This window comes from Medicago sativa, chromosome 3 (genome assembly GCF_051527215.1).
Source record: "Medicago sativa cultivar Bolivia chromosome 3, Bolivia_mono, whole genome shotgun sequence".
NCBI classification, from domain to species: Eukaryota; Viridiplantae; Streptophyta; class Magnoliopsida; order Fabales; family Fabaceae; genus Medicago; species Medicago sativa.
Window position 1 is genome coordinate 77353427 of NC_140751.1, and position 21916 is coordinate 77375342.

A 21916-nucleotide genomic window follows, 5' to 3' on the forward strand; every position below is an offset into this window, starting at 1 on the left:
GCAAAATTTGATTTCTACATCCAGATTTTATTACTTTTTATCTTTAACTTTTGTCGTTTTAAAAAATTCATATTTAATTCATTTTATGTCAGAAAATTCTAAATTTTAGTAAACGAACCTTTCATAGTGTTCTAATCTTGTCTCAAAAAAATCGTTCAAAAATTTAAGAGTTTAAGGATAATTAATCAATCTTTGTTTTAGCAGGGACTAAAATTATAAGTAAATTTTTTTTTATAGAGACTAAAAATGCTATTAAAATTAAGTAGGGACTAAACTTACAAGGTCGCTATTTTATAGGGACTAGAAACATAATTATGCAATATCTTTATCATTTCAACTAAACTCTCGGGACCATTTTTTTTAATAGGTTGATTAAATTGATCCTTCATTATTGGACAGAGAAAATATTAAACAATTCATTTTTGTCACGTGACCATTATTTTAATGGCTGTAGAACATCCGGGAATGAGTCATTGCTGACTACCGATTTCTCCAACCATTGTCAAAGTGGCCAAAGGGAACCCAAAGTGAGAGTTGTCCTAATAATACATGGACACCTATTCTTTTAACACGGTATTACTTTATTACATATTGGATTGAAACTTACTAAAAATATTTTCAAAGAAAAAAGAAAGAGAAAGAAATGAAAAAATAAAAATAGTTAAGAACGTGACGTAGCATCAACGTTATTGATAATATTATCAATATAGCATGGATCATTATTGATCCAATCTTTGAAAAAAGAAAGAAACGTATACACAAGGCACAAGCTAACAGTGCGTGACAGAGAGGAGAAAATGGCGACAACAGTAGCAAGTAGACAATTATTCATAGATGGAGAGTGGAAAGCTCCTATCCTCAACAAAAGGATTCCAATAATCAATCCCTCCAATGAAAACATCATAGGTACTTTGTTTAATCCCTCTCATTGTCTTGCAATTTTAATGTTTCTAGTTTTTTTATCAAGTATGATATGATGATAATAACTACTTCTAAGTTGTGGCATTATATGAATGGTTGACACACATGCAGGGGATATACCAGCTGCTAGCAAGGAAGATGTTGACCTTGCTGTGGATGCTGCTAAAAGAGCCATTTCCAGGAACAAAGGTAGAGATTGGTCTACTGCTTCTGGTTCTCTTCGTGCTGGCTATCTTCGAGCAATTGCTGCAAAGGTTCCAACTTCTTTTCTATTTTTGTTCTTTGATGGATTAAAGGGACTAATAAACTTCGTTCTATTTTTTTATAATTTTGTCAAAATAAAAAGTATAAGAATATAACTGAATCACCAATTTAGTTCTTGAAATTGAATGTTGCACAATTTAGTCTTGAAATTAATAAAATTCCAAAATAGTCCATGAAATTGGAAATTGTAGATCACATTAGTCCATTTGAGACAATTTCAGTAACTAAATTGACTAACGAAAAAGACTCATGTGATAGATGAGTTGAAATAAAAAGTAGATCTCGTTAATTGACTAACGAAAAAGACTCGTGTGATAGATGATTTTTAATTTCTGAGATCGTTTTAGAATTGTGTTCATTTGTGGGACCATGTTACGGAATGCTTACAATTTCAGGACTAAAACTGTAGCTAGTTAGTTATTTTATTTACTGTTTGATTGAGACCTGATTGGCTGTCCTTCTTCTTTTCCATTCTCACAGATAACGGAGAAAAAGAATGAACTAGGCAAGCTTGAATCAATTGATTGTGGAAAACCACTGGATGAAGCATTAGCGGATCTGGTAATTATTATTCGACTGGAAAAACATGTTGCCATGTTTCTTTTTTTTTTTCTCTCTTTTTTTTGCTTACTTGGACCCTGCTGTGGTTTGATTATATAGGATGATGTTATTAGTTGTTTTGAGTACTATGCTGGGCTTGCTGAAGGGTTGGATGCAAAGCAAAAGGCTCCTGTATCCCTTCCTATGGATACCTTTAAGAGCCATGTTCTGAAGGAGCCTATTGGTGTTGTTGCATTAATTACTCCATGGTATCTGCTTTTTTCTTCAACTTTGTTGTTTATGAATTCTTTTTCAATAAAACTATCTGGTTTGATGATCTATTTGGTGGACTCGTTAAATGTTGTAACCGGTTTTATTATATATTAGGAACTATCCTCTCTTAATGGCAACTTGGAAAATTGCTCCAGCTCTGGCTGCTGGTTGTGCTGCAATATTGAAGCCGTCTGAATTGGCATCTGTGTATGTTCTCATCAATTATTACAAACTAGAGTACAATCTGTTATGTTTATTTATCGTTTTGTGTTATTGTTTACAATTTTAGGACCTGTTTGGAGTTAGGCGAAATATGCAAAGAAGTTGGCCTTCCTCCTGGTGTTTTTAATATCGTTACTGGATTAGGCCATGAAGCCGGTGCTTCTTTGGCATCCCATCCCGATGTTGATAAGGTTTGAACTTCGGTATTTCAAATGATTTTGGTCATTAATGGAATCAAAACTATAAGAAGCTAGATCCTGGTTTATATTATCTCACAAGTGTTGTTATCATGTTGTCTTTAAGCTTTCTAAGATATTGTACCATTGTGCGCATTATTTGATAGATTTCCTTTACTGGTAGCTCTGCAACTGGGAGCAAGATTATGACAGCTGCGGCACAGTTAATCAAGGTATTTTTAAGCATGATCATCTACAAATTACTGTCAGTTCAATGAATTCATGCAATATCAAATTGTGTTTTCTTGTTTGCAGCCTGTTTCACTAGAGCTTGGTGGAAAGAGCCCGATAATTGTTTTTGAGGATGTTGACCTTGATAAGGGTTGGTGTGCCTTCTCAAATATGTCTAAATTGTGGAATCACATTTCATGAACAGTATTTTAATTTCTTTCAATGTGAATTTTTGGTATCCGTAACCTATGACGTATTGGTGTGATCCACAACATTTACCCATATGCCGTTTATATTTTATTGATTTGTTCTCCATTATTAAACAGTTGCTGAATGGACCATCTTTGGCTGCTTCTTTACAAATGGTCAGATATGCAGTGCAACATCTCGCCTTATTGTGCATGTAAGTTTAATAGAGACACTCAAATTCCCCATTTCATCAATAATAGTATAATACATGTTCATAAAAATGAACTTGTAGCATAATTTTCTTTTTGTATAAATCGGAGGGTCCCGATTTCCTTAGACTGTGGTAAAAGTAGCATGTGTCTGAAAACGTTTTATCATTATTGGCTTTGATTTTTAAAAAAAATGATAAAGTAAAACACTTAAACTGTTCCAGGAAAGCATAGCCGTAGAATTTGTGAATAAACTTGTGAAATGGGCCGAAAACATTAAAATTTTGGATCCGTTGGAAGAAGGTTGCAGGCTAGGCCCTATTGTCAGTGAAGCACAGGTATGTTTGCGGTTTGTCACTTCTGTATATACACCAGATATGTGCTTAACTTATGACTTGCTGTTTAAATCATACATTAGTTATTGGTGGAGAGATTGAAAGCGGCAATTGAGTCTTACTTATCGTATCTATATGCAAAGAAACCTTGTTGCATCTACTCTCATAAGATTTTTGGTTTAAAACGTTGTTTGAGGTCGTTATCGTATCTATATGCAAAAGGAGGTTTTTAATTAATGGCTTTAGTTTGGTTAAAACATTCAGTTGATACATAATCCGAGAAATCTACTGCTAGCATGGACTTACTGTATTTGTCGTGTTTGTTTTGTTCCAATGCTTTCTCTGTTATCCAAAATGAAAACATATAATAGTGTGATATCAGTGATTATGATCCAAGTTGCATGCAGTGTGTAGTGATACAAAGTTTTGCGTAGTTACCATGATTTAGCTTTCTTTCTGACCATGATATTTAAAAACATTAAGATTGATTTCAGCATTTATTTGCCTTGAACCAAGACAATTCAATATCTAATATTTGGGTTATATGATTCAGTATAAGAAAGTATTGAGTTTTATCTCAACGGCTAAGAGTGAAGGTGCAACAATTTTGACTGGTGGGCGTCGCCCAGAGGTATGAGTATACCCTCGAGTATGTGTGTTCGCTTCTGTTTTTCTGCATTTTTCACGAGAATTAATGTCTCAAAATTTGATGGCAGCATTTAAAAAAGGGATACTTTGTTGAACCAACCATTGTAACCGATGTGACTACCTCGATGCAAATTTGGAGAGAAGAAGTTTTTGGTCCTGTACTCTCTGTAAAAACATTTAGCACCGAGGAAGAAGCAATTGATCTAGCGAACGACACTCAGTGAGTTGATGAACTGATATTTATTTCATTTCTAAGCCACTTTTTTCTTCACTTGTGGATTGATGTCAAAGCCACAAATTTGATATTTCACAGTTATGGCTTGGGGTCTGCTGTAATGTCAAACGATTTAGAAAGATGTGAGCGCGTATCTAAGGTGAGTCTAATCCAGGATATATTATCATATAAAAACGACAAAATCATTGGAATTTTTTCGAACTTAATGGTTTAAATATTTATATTGATTTTATGCAGGCTCTTCAAGCTGGAATTGTATGGATCAATTGTGCTCAACCAAGCTTCATTCAAGCTCCATGGGGAGGCATTAAACGTAGCGGTTTTGGTCGTGAATTAGGGGAATGGTATGACTAATCATGTTTCTTAAAATCTCCAAAATACCTTTAATTCCCCCTCTCAAATGTGAAAATATGAGAATTAGAGTCTGAAATTTTGTTGTTTTTTGTCATTCAGGGGACTTGATAACTACTTGAGTGTGAAGCAAGTTACTAGATACATATCTGATGAGCAATGGGGCTGGTATCAATCCCCTTCAAAGCTGTGATAGGTAACCATGTAAAGTGATGATAAATTTGATCTCTAGAGTCTGGCATCGAATAAGGTGTACTGTGGCTGACACCAAGTTATTATTATCATAAGTTGTTGGAACATATTGTATTATGTTACGTATAATAATATGCAGACAATATTGATGTGAAATAGTGCCATGTTGCTTTCTTTGATGTTATGATTTGATATAGTTTGAGAAGAGTTCGATAAGTATAGAAACTGAAATACTAGGTAGCAAGTCACCTATTAATGTGTTAGTACTTGATTATTAAACCATATAAGTAACTTCTAGAGTGTTTGGTTTAGGCGACCGCGCGTTTGGGCTCCTTTTTGCCGTAGAAACAAGACCCTGGTAATGGTAGCTTCTGAAGAAACACACATCTACTGCCTCTTTGAGTCCATAATCCACATCTCTGTTATAAGTTATAACACAATAATAATTATTAAAACACCTGATAAACTTATGTATGTACTTTCTTCAATCACTTATTTTAGTTTAATTTGTTTATCATTTTTGGCTACAACTGCTTGCTTATTTTTTTATCAAAAGATCATTGTCAGTGTCATCGTCTACTTGTGTTTTTCTTGAAAGACTGACTCCTTGTTGCAAAAATCGGATGTAAGGTTATCATGATAGCCTTCAGTTTACAGTCTTGGTTTTAACGAATATGAAGTTCATGCTATGCATGCAAATTTAGCTTTTGTTCGAGTAAACAAAAAAATTCACATTGACTAGAATGAACAAAATCAAATTGTATAAAAAGTTTGGAAGTGTGCAAGTACAATGGATCAAGACCTAATAGACAATATAGCAACTCCCAAACGAATGAGGGTCTCGTTGTACTGCCCCAAATTGCTCAACCTATCGGAATGTAACTTCAAGTATGTTTTTTTTTTTTTTGCTTGCAAACCCTATCGGAACGTAGCATCTCATAGGTGTTTTCTATAAATTTTAAGCAATACAGGGCTCTTCAACAATTTCCAACTTAAGATGGATGAGTCCACACTCCTCTAATAGTTTAAAATACAATTTTAATGATGACATTGAATCATTGATGCCGTAATTTGCATTTCCATGTTTCTCATAGCTTACATCAAATTTCATGCTGTAACTCTTTTGTTGAAGTGTAATATAATTCAAAGTCTTCAATAAAAATGTAGACAGTGTATCAGGTCCTCTATTCACAAGTTCATTAATTAGCTAACTTAAAGTCAAATGCATTCGGTTATTATAATTATAAGTGTGGTACAACTTTGGACTTTTAGGCCCCCACGAAAAATGAACGCTCTGTTGTCTAGTCTCAGTGTCTCACGTATGGTAATCCCATGTTCCTTGCTTATTCAAGAAGAAAGAAATTTTCAGCTACTCAACAGCATTTTTTTTCCACCATCTTTATGCAAAACTATATTGCTAAGTTGGGATAACCAATTGGTTTTACCAAGTGTTTAATAAACTGTAGTTAAGAACTTATCGTTGGAAGAATTAGAGTTTGAATTCCAACTGAAACAATTGTAGTACTGATTAGACTTTACCTACCTCACTACGAACTTCATATTATTAAGAACCGTTTTCCTCAAAAACCAAAGAGTTAAAATAAAAACAAAAATATCACAAAATTGCACATTAATGTCACATGATCACAGAACAGTTTGCTTTTCTCTCGATTTGAAATCTACTCAAGCAAGGCCTCACATGGCGCGGATTATTAAGCAAATCCTTCAAAGATAGTGACCACAATCAATTTATGAAACCGCTTCCATGCACACGGATTTATTTTTGGACTTGTTTTACGTGTAACCTTTGCCATAAATTTCTCTGGCTCCTGCTTCAAAATAAAATGAAACAATAAATATGGGGCATAAAGCTACCTGGTTGCTTACCGAAGTGGTAGTTGTAATGACTTTATCAAAAGTACTCTCAACCATTGTTACCAAAAACGCGACTTAAGTCCTAAAATCCTGGTTTTTGCGACTTTGCGTAGCTTCAACGACTCAAATCCATAGCAAAGTCCCAAAAACAAGCAAAATCGTATCAAAGTCGCACAAAATCGCACAAAATCGTGAAATCTATTCAAAATCGCAGGATTTTGATGGATTTTGAAGGATTTTGTTCATTTTTTGATAAGGGTCAATTTTTGACCCGGTTCGTAAATTGACCCAATTTGAATCCATGACCCGTTCTATAAATACCCAAAAGGCAAAAAAAATTCAGTCTTTCACTTCCCCCCACATTTATGTATATGTATTTTGTGGACTTTAAACTTTAGTCATTTATGACTATATGCAATATATAACATATATTTAACATTATTTTTTGTTTTGGTAGAATCCTCGATTTTGATTGCGATTTTATGAGTCCCGACTTTGCTATCCTATATCGATTCTACAAAAGTCCTTGAGTAAAATCCTTCGATTTTGATTGCAATTTTACGTGTCCCGATTTTGCTACTCCCTTTCGACTTGACTTGAAGTAAAGTCCCGATTTTGATAACCTTGCTCTCAACCTTTCTAGCTAGTGCAACTAAACTTGAGGTCTCAAACACATGTCTTAGGTACCTTGAAGAACTAAATACATTCAGATGCACACTTGAAGCTGAAAAGAAGAAAACAAAACATAAACAATTGGTTCGTGGGTGATTACTTTGAAATTTTTGGATCTTGGCGATCTAATATTTGTTTAATGAATAAACTATTAGTTTAATCTTTTAACTAACCTCGTTTTTTCAATTTATTCTTTAAACTATATAAATATAATAAATAATTCATATCAAACTTGTTTGATTTAAGGCATTTAAAGAGTTAAAGTACAGTGTTCAAACCTAGACAAAGAGAAAAAATTTAACATAGTAATTAATATAAAATTCGTTAACTTAGTCTTTGTTATTAAAATATTAAAGACTAATTTGACCGAATTTTATATACTTTTAAGGATTAAATCGACAGCTTTTATATACTTTAAGAACTGTTTATTATATTTAGACCGAATTTTATATACTTTTAAGGATTAAATCGACAGCTTTTATATACTTTAAGAACTGTTTATTATATTTATATAGTTTAGAGATCACATTAGAGAGAAAATGATAGTATACGAACTAAATCAATGGTTGAAAAATTAAGAAAATCTGGTCCACACCACTAATACTTTTTTGGCTATATCGTTTAAAGTTGATGTTGGACTAGCACTAGAGCAGTTTAAAAGTGCTAATGATTGCACTATTTTGCCTTTTGATCTCGCTGAAATTATTGGAGATGATTGCTAGCAGGTAAAAATGTTTATTCTTTTCCCCTTGATCTTGTACAGCACTAGGAAACAAATTATTGCTCTTTCCTTTTCTTGTCTTCATCATAGGTGCTGTTTCATTGCAAATTTCACCTAATGCATTATGCCTTGTTAGTTCGAACTCAACTTCTATGAAATTATGATTGAATTAACATAACGAAAAGGAGAAATTGGCCCTGATGCCAAGTGTGACATTGAAATTAAGATGATTATTGGTATTTTGTCACTTGCACGATATTATACAGTGCACTCTTCTTTAACCGATGTAAACAGAGGCAAGATCAAAAGCAATATGGGGGAATTAAGGATTTATCTTGTGCCCAATGGAAACTTTCTGAACTGAGGCAAAATCCACCTTAGGGAAAAATGTTCCTTCATCCGCAAGAAAGTAAAACCTTGTAGTCTAATTTCTTGAGTTCTTTTATTTGTGTTGGTCTCATTAATGATTATGAAAGCTTGCCTAAAATGCATGCCAATATTTTGTAGTAACCGTGTTATTGATGTGGAGTATCCATCAATTTTGTTGATGATTAATTTCTCAAGAGGATTCTAGTTGGCGGCCACCTTGAGAGTTGAGTGGAGTGGAGTCTTCCCTCTTAACTACATTTTCTTGGTCCACAATACTAGTACATGAGATCTTGTTGAAAAAATTGGGTTTCAATCCGACACCTTCTAATGTAATGTTGATATGTAGACACCATAATATTTTGTTTTTCAACCGAAATTTCAATCTTAGTTCTTCACGTTGGAAGAGTGTAGCTTCTTCTACTAGACACAACCCACATTGTTTATGCATACCACTTTTTTTTCCTAAAACCCACACATAGAATGGCATAATGAGTTCAAACTTATGCTCTAACATATCAAATATCCTCGTAATCTTTACTCATATGACCTACACTTACATGATAAAAATAATGATTATTTTATTTTAAAAAAAAGCACTTGTCTTACTTTTATTTTCAAATATATTATAATTAATTAATCAAAAATAAATAAGAAAACATTTATTGTGTTATGTAGAGGTGGGGGTACCTTGTTTTATGCTATGTCACATGTGAACAAAGCTATTTTGTATTGTATTCATCTTTGGTTGAGATTTAATCTCATGTGGCACTTTTTGTGCTCTTGACATCATTTTTATATAAATAATGTATGGTTATTTTAAAAATTACCATTACAGGTTATAATAACTAAATTTGAAATTATTTTTAAATTGATGTTATACATTTTAATTTGACATAGTAATTATTCCATTCAATACTTTATAATTTGACATAGTAATTATTCCCTTCAAGAAAGTTGACAATGGTAAATTGAACAAAAACTAAATAAAAAAATTGGTACAAAAGAGGGCAAAAGCCTAAATTAAACAAAATTTATGTAAGGAGTGAACTTAAAGAAATCTTAAATTTATAAAGATTACAAATCTGCAATTGTAACTGTAACGGTGTTAGAGTTACAGACAGTTAAATCTCCCTCCATCCCTCTCACTCTCTCTCTAGTTTGTGTTTGAAATTGGAAGCTTCATTACACTTTCACACATTTTGTTGGTTACTGTAACCCAACCCCCCCAGCACATTTATTTACGATATCATCATCATTATAATCAACATTTAACACAACGCAACAACAACAACCTCATTGTAATTTCTGAAACTCATATCCTTCATCTTCATTGCGGATCTCGAATAAGATGGGAAATGCAGAAGAGAGAGTTGTGGCGGTTATCATGGTTGGAGGCCCCACCAAAGGCACTCGATTCCGTCCATTATCATTCAACATTCCTAAACCACTCTTTCCATTAGCTGGACAACCCATGGTTCATCATCCAATCTCTGCTTGTCGAAAAGTATACTCAATTCTCACATTTCATATTCATATTTTTATTATTAATAATCTTTTTTTGTTTAATATTATTGTTTTTCTTTGTCTCAGATTCCTAATTTAGCTCGGATTTATCTCATTGGCTTCTACGAAGAACGCGAATTTGCATTATACGTCTCTTCCATCTCCAACGACCTTAAACTCCCTGTTAGGTTGGATTTCATGCCTGAATGAATTGACTTATTTGAGCATATCTACTAACATAAGTAAATAGTTTATGACATTGTTCATAAGCTGTTTTCAGCTTATTTTCATAAATTCTTCAAGATAGCTTACGAAGTTACGAGAATAGTGTATAACTTATACGAAAACTATTTCACTTTATTTACTTTTTGTTATAGAAATAGCGTTTACATAAGCGTTTATCATGATAGGTGTTTATGAGATTTAAACTCCCTGTTAAGTTGGATTAGTGGCCGGTTTGGATCAACGTATTTGAGCTGACATAAGTTCTATGAGACTGTTTGGGAGAACTTATAAAAACTACTTATTTTCATAAGTTCTCGAAGATAGTTTATACGAAAACACTTTATTTGATCTTTTATTATAGAAATAGATTATACATACGCGTTTATTGGTGACTGTGCAATAAACTCAAAATATGTTGTTTATCCAAACTTGGCCTAATTTTTTTCTGCTCTTATTTTTATGCTTCCTCTTCCTCATTTATCTTGTTCACTATGGTATATTAGATACTTGAAGGAGGACAAGCCTCATGGTTCTGCTGGTGGTCTTTATAACTTCAAAGATGTCATCATGGAGGAGGATCCGGTTATTATATTATCCTTTTAATTTCTTCATATTTTATATGCTACTAGTACCAGTATGTTGACGGAGTTCTTCATATTTTTAATGGCAGTCCCATATTTTCTTGCTCAATTGTGATGTTTGCTGCAGTTTTCCTCTGCCACAAATGCTGGGTAATTTCTTTTCTCAGATACACTCGGTGTTCTTCTGCACGCATGTTTTTTTTCTTTGCATAATAGTAATGTTCTACTTCATTGACATCTCTTAGCTGTTTATATCATTGCTGAAACAATTAATTGTTGATTTTTCTGTGTATGCGCTTGATTACAGATGCTCACAAAAAACATGGTGGCATGGGAACAATACTGGTTGTCAAGGTTAGAAATTGGGCACACATTGTTTTTCCATTGTGGCATTTTGATGATTACCATCCAATTTTTGTGATCTTTTTCTCCTCTTTTTGAAGGTCTCTCCAGAGTCGGCCAGTGAATTTGGCGAATTGGTAGCTGATCCAGTCACCAATGAACTCCTGCATTACACAGAGAAACCTGAAACTTTTGTATGTTTGTGTGCTTAATGTTATGTCTTGAATTGCTGAACTAAAATTTGAAAATCCTTTCTCTCGTCCCTACTGCTGTTTACCGTCTTATGCTGCAAGCTTACCTGATTGCAGGTTAGTGACCTTATAAACTGTGGTGTGTATATATTTACACCAGATATCTTTACTGCCATTGAGGGTGTTTCTTCTCAGCGGAAAGACAGAGGTAACTCAAATATGGTAAACCAGAAATACGAAGTTTGCGTTTAGTTTTATAATGTGAAAATATTCAATCAAAATGTTCAATCTAATTTGTGCTGGATATATAAGGAACTGTAGATAACTGGAGTTTGTCCTTGTGTATATTAACTAAGAATAATTTTTGGGTCATTTTGTTTTGTAGCAAACTTAAGACGTGTCTCCAGCTTTGAAGCAATGCAGCAGGACACAAGGTTTGTACGTATGATAACAAAAAGTTTCCTGTTTTTCAAAATTTAGCTGACCAGAACTTTCTGAAATTTTACTCTGATCATTAGTAACATCAACGAGAGCAATTCATGCAATGAACTGAAACTTAAAAGCTCTGATCAAATGTCTCAACTGTTTGAATATTTAACTATTTACCTTCTTAATCAGATCTCGATCATTCAGATCTGCTTCTTTTTATATCCATGTATGCATACACTTATTTTCTACATTTACTTTTAGTATAACATATTTTAAACTGACAAATTGTTTTAAAAGTTATACGATTGTCAACAATATTGGCATTTCTCATAGTTAAGCACATCACGTATCACAAAATAAATCATTTAAGCATGGATTTTGTACACTCATTATCACCCAAAATGATTAGTTAAAAGCCAATAAGAAAATAAGACCGGTGTTGTTGAGATGATGAGAATTCTATGATGGATGTGTTGTCACACAAGAATCGATAGTATTTGGAATAAAATCTTTAGGGAATAAGTATAGATAACTCGTGTTATAGAAAAGTTGATAGAATCTTGCCTTAAGTGGGTATGTGTGGAGAAAACCCATATAAGCACTGTTGAGGAAGGATAGAATGAAAGATAATACATCAGTGAGAGGTAGAAAGAGACCAAGTTAAATGTTCTAAACATAGAAATGATTCATAGAGGACATTATGACCTTGTTTCATAGCAGGACATTGTGTTGCTGTTTGATCTATGTAATTTTTGTTTACACTATACAGTGTGAAAACAAGGATAGTTTATATGGTTTATTGTCATCTGATTCTGAAGAGTTCTTCTGTAGGAGTCTACCGGCAAATTATGTCAGATTGGATCAAGATATCCTCTCACCTCTTGCAGGGAAGAAACAGTTGTATATATATGAAACCATGGATTTTTGGGAACAAATCAAAACTCCTGGGTAAGCTTGAATATTTTCATGTTACATATTCATCATTTCCTTCATGTGTGATTATCGTATTTATTAACTTATGCTTGCAGAATGTCCATAAAATGTTCGGCCTTGTATCTTTCACAATTTCGCCACACATCCCCTCACCTATTAGCAAATGGAGATGGTATTAAGAAAGCCTGCATCATTGGTGATGTTTATATTCACCCATCAGCAAAGGTGCATCCGTCTGCAAAGGTTAATATTCAACTCTTTTTCTTCGACATCTAGTTCTCTACCCCAAGGCTTTCACGGTCATCTTAACTGCTCTATTTCAATCTTGATATGCCTAATATTTTTTACTCATAACAACTTAATGTTACTAGTTGTACTTCAGGTCATGATCAAGTAATTTATTGTGTTCTTGTTGCATTTACAGACAAATTGTATGTCTTTAGCCACTTGATCTGTGTTATGAGAATACATTATAAATTTTTTTAATTGATGCATATCATGTAGGTTCTCCTACTCCCTGCCCATACCCGCGAGGACCTATTTTATCTTTTTGAGTGAGAGGCCCAAGAAAAAGAAAACCTAAATGTCTTGACATGTTATGCAACTTGACTTTTGTTAATGTGGTTGAACAGATTGGTCCTGGCGTGTCAATATCTGCAAATGCTCGTATAGGAGCTGGTGCAAGGCTCATAAATTGTATAGTCCTTGATGATGTTGAAATCAAGGCAAGTCTACACATTAATTGGTTTTGAAATGCATAAAACATTTTTGGAGTTGTAATTTTAAATATCTCATCTTACAGGAGAATGCTGTTGTTCTTCATGCAATTGTTGGATGGAAATCCTCCATTGGACGATGGGCACGTGTCCAGGCAAGTTTAGAAATTTTAATATTAAACTAAATTGTTCCACTAGCTAAAGGCTTGTTCTGTATTTCCTGTTACTTGAGTTTTTAATATTTGCTAAGAAGCTGTCATAATGCTTTTCTGCTGCAATAAGCAAATGCTAATGCTGCATTCCATTTCTCCTGTATGAGAAGCATCTCACTCATCTTGAGCCTGAATGAACATATACTTTTTAGAGTATAACTTGGTCCACTATAAGACATAGCATTATGCATGGTCCTAGAGGCTAGACTAGAACACAGACTTAGAGACTCAACAGACAACTATACTTGCCAAAATTCAACATGCCTCAAATAGGATTACCTCCGGTGGAGGGAACCTATTGGAAACCCAAAAAAAAAAAAAAAAAAACATCAGCTGATTTTGCTTTCTTTTTCGGTGATAATATGTTTAAACTTTACTATTAGCATCACCGGCAGGTAATTTTAAGACTCAATTATATTTTTAGTCCTTCAAAATATGATAATTCTCTCATTTTGTTGTCCAAAATATTTTCCCATTTTGATACCTCATTTCCATACCAATGTTGAGGGTGACGTGCCCTACTATAGCGTTCGTAAAAAAATGATGTGTGTTGCATTTTTCATCTCCTATCTTTACATTCCTTTTATTCGTAATTTGTTTGCTGAAATGTATAAACTAATTCAGGGTCGTGGAGATTACAACGCAAAGTTTGGGGTCACTATACTCGGTATGTTTCTTATTGTTGTCTTCATATTCTTTCTTATTTATTTAATACCTACCTCCTTCCTTAAATATAAGCAATCTTAAAAAAATTAGTCGTCTTTTCTATAGGTTATTCTTCAACTTTTAACTGCCTTAATTATTTCAATACTGAATTACCCATAATTATTTTATATCTTTGTTCTATGAGTAAACTTAACAGTATTTGTTGTTAACTAATTTAGCACCACTATAAACGTTTTTAATTCTCGAGATTTAGATAATTGAGTTTATATATTTAGAGATAATTGAGACTAAATATTTAGAGACGGAGGTCATACTGTTATCACGGTGAAAGGATAAAATAACAGAATACTAACTCTACAAATCTTGTTCTCATGTCGTGACCAGGTGAATCTGTTGCCGTTGAGGATGAGGTAGTGGTTATTAGTAGCATTGTCCTTCCACACAAGACCTTAAATGTCGGCGTTCAAGATGAGATACTTCTATAGAACACGTCCTCTGCTCTTGGCTTTTAATTTTTAATGTATTTGCCTTGTGTTTAATATCTAGTTTAGAAGCCAAAAAACGTGTATATTGTTCATGTTGTCAAATTGTTTAGACCAAAATATTTAATGTTGCATAAACACATTTGTGCTGCTATTTTAATAATTAAAAAAAATAAAGTATTTCGAATATCATGTTTCAAGTCCCAGATTGCTCCTTTGTAAAGGAATTTACCTTTTTTGCTGCAAAAATTCAACATATACAACCTCAAGAAATAAACTCAGAAAGGATAGAAAATTCTGAAAAAGCTTTGGATTTTTTATTGTTGACTCATAATTGGAGCAGAGTACATTTTTATATAGGCACAGGTTATGAACACTGGCTCTAACTAACTGTAACTACTTTCTAACAACATAGAGCTATCTAGCTGGCAACAACTTGCAAACTAACTAACTAACCGCAAGTAACCAACTAACTGTAATTGCTGTGATGACTTACAACAGAAGCAACCACAAGTAGCTCTCTTCAGTACAGCTCTTCTACTGATCTACCAGCTCATACTTCAGCATACAATAGGCCGCCATAATTGTTATCACCATTGCGGCTGAAAATATACTATATGCTAAACATGATGGTATTAAAAGGGCAGGAGCCAGGAAGTATATAGAATCCTAAAACCGGTCAGACTTCAAAGATAGTTTGTTCAGAATTGAAGAGGCTAAATACAATGGTATTTGACAATGCTAGCAGCATACTTATAAATATAAGCTGATAAGCATCAAATCACAGCTTACAACCACCGAATGGGGTGTAAAGGACTTCTTAGTTCTCATGAATTTAGGTTGCAATCAGATTAATCTCAAACAAGGAAGCATAGGTTGCAATCAGATTAATCTCAAACAAGGAAGCAACCAGGACTATAAAAATAAGTAGAAAGATTTTTTGAAGCTCAAACCATGTTCCATTTTAGACATTTGCCAAAAGTTTACCAATGGATACTTTCTCATTGAACAGGGGTGGATTAGGGAGTTCTTCAACCCTAAGTTATTAAACTACATGGCCAAATGTCAAACCAATTGCTGCACCAAAGATGAATTATTTGTTCAAATATTTTTTTTGAAGAAGCTAAATTAGCCCACCCAAATTGACACCGGAGAGAATCGAACCTGAGACCTCAAGGAGGAGCACACTCCCAGGTCCCAAGCTATTACCACCAGGCCAACCCAAGTGGGTTTATTTGTTCAAATATTGTGGAACTTGCATCACTCGCACGTTCATTTTCCCCATGAAAGACTTGATTTTAGTTCTCAAACTTGAGAAGACATTTTCAAAACTAAAATCAGTTCATAATACGCATAATGCAGGGAAAGACAACAGAAACATAAATGGCTGTTCTCAAGAACCAAATCCAAACGTTATCACAATTTCACATGACGAAGAACACGGCCAGACCTGCTTTGCATTCTTAATATCTCATTCGCAAATTCTCGATTCCCCGTTAGAACAAGTCCATTCAAAACCCGATTAAAAGTGAACTTACGGGGCAAGAAACCTCTACCAACCATCTCAATCAACAACTTCCCAGCCAACACCAAATCCTCTGATTTTTTCCTAACAAACATAGCACTAATCAGAATATTATAAGTATCCAAATTGGGCAAACAAGTCCCATTCCCCATCTTTTCAAACAACTCCAAACCCTTTTCAAGTTCCCCTTCATCACAATAATAACGTATCACAACATTGTATGTCTGAACACTTGGCCTACACCCATTTTCCTCCATTCTCTTCATAAACTCCACAGCTCTCTCGATTTCACCCGAATGACACAAACCTCTGATAACAACATTATAAGTAGTCAAATTAGGCACACACCCTTTCCCCACCATCTCATCAAAAACCAACAAAGCATTCTGCACACTATCCTTCTTACACAAAACCTGGATCAAAGCATTATAAGTAGCAACGGAAGGAGCCAAACCCTCTTTCACCATTGCATCGAAAACCCTCTTCGATCTCTTAACCTCACCAGCAACACCAAACCCATGAACCATAGTAGTATAAGTAACCACATCAATCTCACACTTCCTCTTCTTCATCTCCAGAAAAAACTCCCAAGCTTCATTCAATTGCCCACACCTAAAATAGCCTTTCAACAATGTATTATAAGTAACCATAGTCGGATTAATCCCCCTCTCCACCATCTCCTTCAAAACCTGCAACGCCATCGGTGTTCGCTTAATCAAACACCAACCATTCGCAATTATATTATAACTAACACTATCACATTTAAACCTCCCTCTAAGAGTTTTAAACAAATTATTCGCCATTTCAACGCGCCTCGTCTTGCAAAGAATATCAAGGATTGTGTTGAACGAATTCAAATCCTGATGACAACCATGTTCATGCATTGACAAAAACACTTTCACAGCCTTATGAGCTTTTCCACCGGTTGCATAGCGTTCAGCGAGGATTGCAAAGGTTTTGGGAGTTGGGCCGAGACGGAGGGCCCGCATGCGGCCCATTAAGGCCCAAGCGGTGTTGTATTCGCGTAACCGGGCGGCGATGTCGACGGCGTGCTCGAAGGAGGAGGTGGAGTGGATGTAGGTTGGGTGGCGGTCTAGGTGTTTGAAGAATTGCAAGGCTTTGGGTCCGTGGTTCCAGAGGCGTTTGAGAATGTTGTCGACGAGAAGTGGGGTCCATTGGAAAGTGGGGTTTGATAGAGTTTGGGAGAGGGTTTTTGGATCTGATTCGAGGACGAGTTTTGCGACGGTGGCGTCGATGGAAAGTGGTGGATATTCGGGTACGGTGGTGAAGGGAAGACAGAATCGGGAAGTGTTCAAGGTTCGTTGAGCTGGTTTAACCAGTAACTGGTTCAACATGTTGGGGTTTTTCTCATTTTTGGGATTGAACTTCTTATAATTGAAATGGACCAAAATACTACTAAATTCTTACTTTTGATAATTTTGGTGGAAATTTAGTTTAGAATAGATGGTTTGAACTTGCAAGACTTAAAAATATTATAATTGAAATTATTAAGAGAAATATAGAGATTAATATATTTAATTGAATGATATTATGATAACGTATGATTTATATAGTTAACTTTCACTTGCTGGAATAAAGTTTGTTTATCGTTGTTGTATTTGCATGCCTCCAAGTCCAAATGCATATATTCTCCACCTCTCCACCTTACGAAATCAATAAACCTATAATTTTGAATTTTACAAAACGTTCAAAACAATCCAAAATTGAGTTTATAAGAGAGTTCTATAAACTCATTGTACGGAACTTTCAAAACATCAACAATTGAGTTTATTAGAGTTATAAGAGAGTTCTACAAACTCAATTTTGAATTTTATTGAATTTAATGTGAGATGTGTCTAGGGTTCAAACTCTAACCCCATTATATATTATGTAATGTATCTATCAACTGATTTACGTATGCGTTTTTTATTATAAGATCTACAAATTTTATGGATATTAAGGAAAAATATTATAACGATAAATTTATATATAAAATGTGTTACACTGATACTTTACATGATTACTCATAGCTCTTTAGAGCGTAGTTGAATTCGAATGTAGATTGAGCTAAAATTTTCTTGTTGATAGATGACTTACAATTTTTTTATTTTTTGAGCTACAATCTTATTAGTTGTTCACAAGTAGAATAAATTTGGAATACAAAACCAAGAGAATAAACTTGGAATAAAAAGGGAATAAAAAATTACAACGCATTTTAAAAGGGACTAAAAAAGTAAGATAAAAACAATATGAGATTATCTTCAAATCTAAGGCTTTGTTTGCGAGTTTGGAAGGGAGGGGAAGGGAAGGCTTTAAAGGGTGGAAAATGTGAGGGAAAATAGAGAAATCTTTCAATTTTTTTAAAAGAGTGGTTTTATAGAGAATGATAAATTAATGCATATGATTACTATATTTTTAATTTTAAAAATAATATAACAACATAGATTAAATTTGAAGAATTCATATCAACCCTCCAAAACACTCCTCCAATACAATTTTTTAGTTCCCCCAAATGAGAAGGGTTTAATATTATGAAGAAAAGTTAACCCTCCAAAGTCCTCCCCTCCCATTTTCCTCTATTTCTTCCACTTGCTCCTTCCTTTTTTCCCAAACCTTCCCCTCTCTTCCCCTCCAAACTCGCAAACAAAGCCTAAGAGTATCGGAGTATATGCCGTGCAATCCTAAGAATTTATCTCGATTATATGGAAAGGACGCATTTTTACGTAAGCTGCTTTGTGATTTTTCAGATTACAAAGCAACTGCAGGTCTTGTATTCTTGAGTACTCACGGGTGGTAACAAGCTGGAACCCATATTAGAAATTGCAACTCAGTTATATTATAACACCAGTTTTAACAAGCATGTCTGCAGCAACCTAGACAACATCACAAATTTATAAAACTAGCCAGTTTCCCTAGAAGTAACTTTGTTGAAAATCAGCTCTTCAACCTTGATGATCTAGGTTCGATACCGGCACACCGAACAAATTTATAAAACTACAGCAACAATTAACGCAACAAACAGGGTATTGTTATTCTCAACCACAGCATGCACGTTGTTCAGGAAGAGAGATCAAACACAACTTTGTTTCCTAAATGCATGACAATAATACTGAGTTTTAAACACAATATATCTCGCATTCGCATAAGAATTCAACCACTGTTATTAATCCAAAATAACTTAGTTGCGACTTGGGTCAGTGAAGAAGCTGTTGAGGCCGGGCATAATCTCTGGTGATCTGTTGCGTGAAAACTTCCTCAGCAAATGTTCTGTGTACTTCTCTCCCTCGGCAAAGTTCTCCAACACTCCTGCAGCTCGAGACTGCTTGTTCACCCTAAACCCATCAAAAGAACAAACATACATCCATTATACTCCTTCAAACACCAAATCCTGGCTAAAAATTAAACAACAATAGCTACATCCCTGTGAGATAAAAGTTTTCATTTTCAATAGATAGCAGTTCTGTCAAGACATAATTTAAATAATCTCAAGCAATTGAATATCTCCGACTTCATTTCACTCAACCAGGCAAACATATCATGGATTTAACTTGTATACACTGACAGTGTAAAACATTTTTACAGATGCATTCAATAAAATCACACCATGATGCCACTCTTTTAAGTTATATCTCAAAATATCAGTTTGACGTGATTTGATTAGATGCACGTGTAAAACAAAATTTACACCTCCAATGAATAAAAATTAATCTCTAATATCAGTTTGACGTGATTTGATTAGATGCACGTGTAAAACAAAATTTACACCTCCAATGAATAAAAATTAATCTCTAATATCAAATAGGGTAGCCAACAACTTTAAAATCACCATTAAACGTTATTTGTGCAAAATTCGCTTTAATAAATTTGACAAATCAGCTTCAATCATCGGATCATTATCATAGTTAAAGATCTCCTAAAAATCACTTAGTTAATCAAATCCATTTAGTCCAGATACATGAGTTATTTAATTTGGAAAAAAAAAAAAAAAGTCGCTTATAGAGAGAGTAGGTATCAAAAAATAGAATCCCATTAAATTTTGTTAATATCTAGAAACAAATTGTGAAAATTTAAGCGGATACATCATATCATTTCTCAGATAGGAAAACCAAAAATAAAAAAGGAATATTCCATCATGTTTACTAATCGGATAATTAATTAATGGAAAGCAATTATTAGCAGTATTAATCACCGATCTGAGATAAGTCAAACTCCAAAGAAGAGAAAAATCAATCAATAATCTCAAAGATAAAATAAAAAAATAAAAAAACATCAGTACCTGACTTCAGGGTTGATGCAGATGTTACGAACAAGTGAAAAGGCACAGATCCCAACAGCAGCTCCAACCGCAGCAAACAGAGGGTATACCTATAACAAAAAAGATGGTGAAACCCTAACTCTCTTACGAAATGCAAAGTAGTAAATGGCAAAATACAGATCGAAAAGGACTCACCTCGGGTCTGATCCAGCGATTGGTGGCCATGGATAGCAGTTGAAGAAGAAGAAGAAGAAGATAACAAAAACAAAGGGGAGAAGATGATTGCAATTTGCAATGGAATGGAAATGGTCTCTGAGAGAGAAAGAGAATGGAGGAGTGATAAGCAAGAGTTTATTTATTCTTACAAATGGAAATTAAATATTGTTAAATCCGCATAGATGCAATGTTATTGGTCATTGGTGACTTACAACTTGCTTACTTGTCCGTATGGATAGTGATACCCGCGTCACTCAGCCCGATGTATTTGCAAACTGTCAACTCACTCCAACACTCCACTCAATTAAAAATAAAAAATATTAATATTTTAAAAAATGGTTAATTAAGTTTTTAATCCCTATACATATCCACAATTTTGTTTTCAAAATAAAATCACACTTTTTAGTTCCAATGACATTTTTTCTTAAGCATTTTAGGGACCAAAAATGTTGATAGAAATTTTTGACAGGACTAAAATGTTGATGGAAAAATTTTAGAGGGACTAAAATTGTTGATGGAAAATTTTATAGGGACTAAAAAGTGCGAGACTAAAAAGTGCGATTTTATTTTGTAGGGATTAAAAACAAAATTCTGAACATTTATAAGGACCATTAACGGGTCTTGTTAACGAGTGCCCCCGGGGCACTCTTTAAGGATCCTATATTTAGTAATTATTCTTTTAAAAAGTCAACTATTACAATTTCCAATGCATTCAATGCACAACTTTTCATTAAAAACTTACTAAATAAAGTGCTTAAAGAGTGCCCCCGGGGGCACTCGTTAACATTTTCCTTTACTTAATTAACCCTTTTAAAAATTATCTTTTATTAATGATATAAAAGTGAGATTAAAAAATTAAAAGAAAAGGGTTTAATCAATAGTGGGTAAGAAAAAAAAAAGTTGTATTTTTTTTTTTGGTAGTGAAAAAAAATAGTATTAATAATGCAGTAGAAATTACGGTTACAGTCGTGGTTTTTAACTTTTTTTCAAAACATAAAATTTGTGTTTTTTATCCAACTAAAAATGTGTTATTTGCTAAAATGATATTAAAAAAAAAAAAAAAAGGAGCCGGCCTATTGTAGCTAAACGCTATATGTATATAAAATATTTTTGCATCATTTCAGCGATTAAGGAGATCTTTCTTGTTAGTGATAGGGTAATAAATTCAACTGAAGGCTTGGTTACGAGGTTTATAATTAATAAATATGCAAGGAATC

At 33.9% G+C, this 21916-nt stretch overlaps 4 protein-coding genes across 4 annotated transcripts; 2 read left to right on the plus strand and 2 right to left on the minus strand.

Annotated features, from left to right (window-relative positions):
• The first annotated feature begins 721 nt into the window (after window positions 1-721).
• On the plus strand, window positions 722-4942 carry LOC146940409 (aminoaldehyde dehydrogenase 1, peroxisomal). Its single transcript, XM_085754110.1, has 15 exons — window positions 722-906; window positions 1033-1175; window positions 1666-1746; window positions 1846-1994; window positions 2113-2205; window positions 2288-2411; window positions 2564-2629; window positions 2712-2778; window positions 2954-3030; window positions 3250-3363; window positions 3914-3991; window positions 4077-4228; window positions 4322-4382; window positions 4481-4587; window positions 4697-4942. The coding sequence occupies exons 1-15, from the start codon at window positions 798-800 to the stop codon at window positions 4785-4787; spliced, it is 1512 nt and encodes a 503-aa protein (XP_085610236.1). The 5' UTR covers window positions 722-797; the 3' UTR covers window positions 4788-4942.
• Window positions 4943-9686: 4744 nt separating this feature from the next.
• LOC146940410 (uncharacterized) lies at window positions 9687-14890 on the plus strand. Its single transcript, XM_085754112.1, has 14 exons — window positions 9687-9927; window positions 10014-10114; window positions 10655-10733; window positions 10822-10882; window positions 11040-11086; window positions 11176-11268; window positions 11383-11473; window positions 11651-11699; window positions 12526-12642; window positions 12723-12870; window positions 13260-13352; window positions 13430-13498; window positions 14180-14222; window positions 14606-14890. Exons 1-14 carry the CDS (start codon window positions 9772-9774, stop codon window positions 14704-14706), a joined length of 1248 nt encoding a protein of 415 aa, XP_085610238.1. The 5' UTR covers window positions 9687-9771; the 3' UTR covers window positions 14707-14890.
• Window positions 14891-14998: 108 nt separating this feature from the next.
• On the minus strand, window positions 14999-17839 carry OTP43 (Pentatricopeptide repeat (PPR) superfamily protein). The gene has a single exon (XM_085754111.1). It carries the CDS (start codon window positions 17581-17583, stop codon window positions 16120-16122), a length of 1464 nt encoding a protein of 487 aa, XP_085610237.1. The 5' UTR covers window positions 17584-17839; the 3' UTR covers window positions 14999-16119.
• A 1202-nt stretch (window positions 17840-19041) lies between these two features.
• Window positions 19042-20813, minus strand: LOC146940412 (uncharacterized). Its single transcript, XM_085754113.1, has 3 exons — window positions 20679-20813; window positions 20505-20593; window positions 19042-19560 (listed from the first exon to the last, which is right to left on the minus strand). The coding sequence occupies exons 1-3, from the start codon at window positions 20706-20708 to the stop codon at window positions 19407-19409; spliced, it is 273 nt and encodes a 90-aa protein (XP_085610239.1). The 5' UTR covers window positions 20709-20813; the 3' UTR covers window positions 19042-19406.
• Between the last annotated feature and the right edge of the window lie 1103 nt (window positions 20814-21916).

Bases quoted from the DNA above. Each gene is read 5' to 3' on its own strand.
- LOC146940409 (XM_085754110.1), top strand. From the start codon at position 798: ATGGCGACAACAGTAGCAAGTAGACAATTATTCATAGATGGAGAGTGG. The intron at 1,995-2,112 runs GTATCTGCTTTT...ATTATATATTAG, and splicing joins GTTGCATTAATTACTCCATG to GAACTATCCTCTCTTAATGG. The intron at 4,588-4,696 runs GTATGACTAATC...TTTGTCATTCAG, and splicing joins GGTCGTGAATTAGGGGAATG to GGGACTTGATAACTACTTGA.
- LOC146940410 (XM_085754112.1), top strand. From the start codon at position 9,772: ATGGGAAATGCAGAAGAGAGAGTTGTGGCGGTTATCATGGTTGGAGGC. The intron at 11,474-11,650 runs GTAACTCAAATA...TTTGTTTTGTAG, and splicing joins TTCTCAGCGGAAAGACAGAG to CAAACTTAAGACGTGTCTCC. The intron at 14,223-14,605 runs GTATGTTTCTTA...TGTCGTGACCAG, and splicing joins GTTTGGGGTCACTATACTCG to GTGAATCTGTTGCCGTTGAG.
- OTP43 (XM_085754111.1), bottom strand. From the start codon at position 17,583: ATGTTGAACCAGTTACTGGTTAAACCAGCTCAACGAACCTTGAACACT.
- LOC146940412 (XM_085754113.1), bottom strand. From the start codon at position 20,708: ATGGCCACCAATCGCTGGATCAGACCCGAG. The intron at 20,594-20,678 runs GTGAGTCCTTTT...TTTTTGTTATAG, and splicing joins ATCGCTGGATCAGACCCGAG to GTATACCCTCTGTTTGCTGC. The intron at 19,561-20,504 runs GTACTGATGTTT...TGATGGGTTTAG, and splicing joins TGCATCAACCCTGAAGTCAG to GGTGAACAAGCAGTCTCGAG.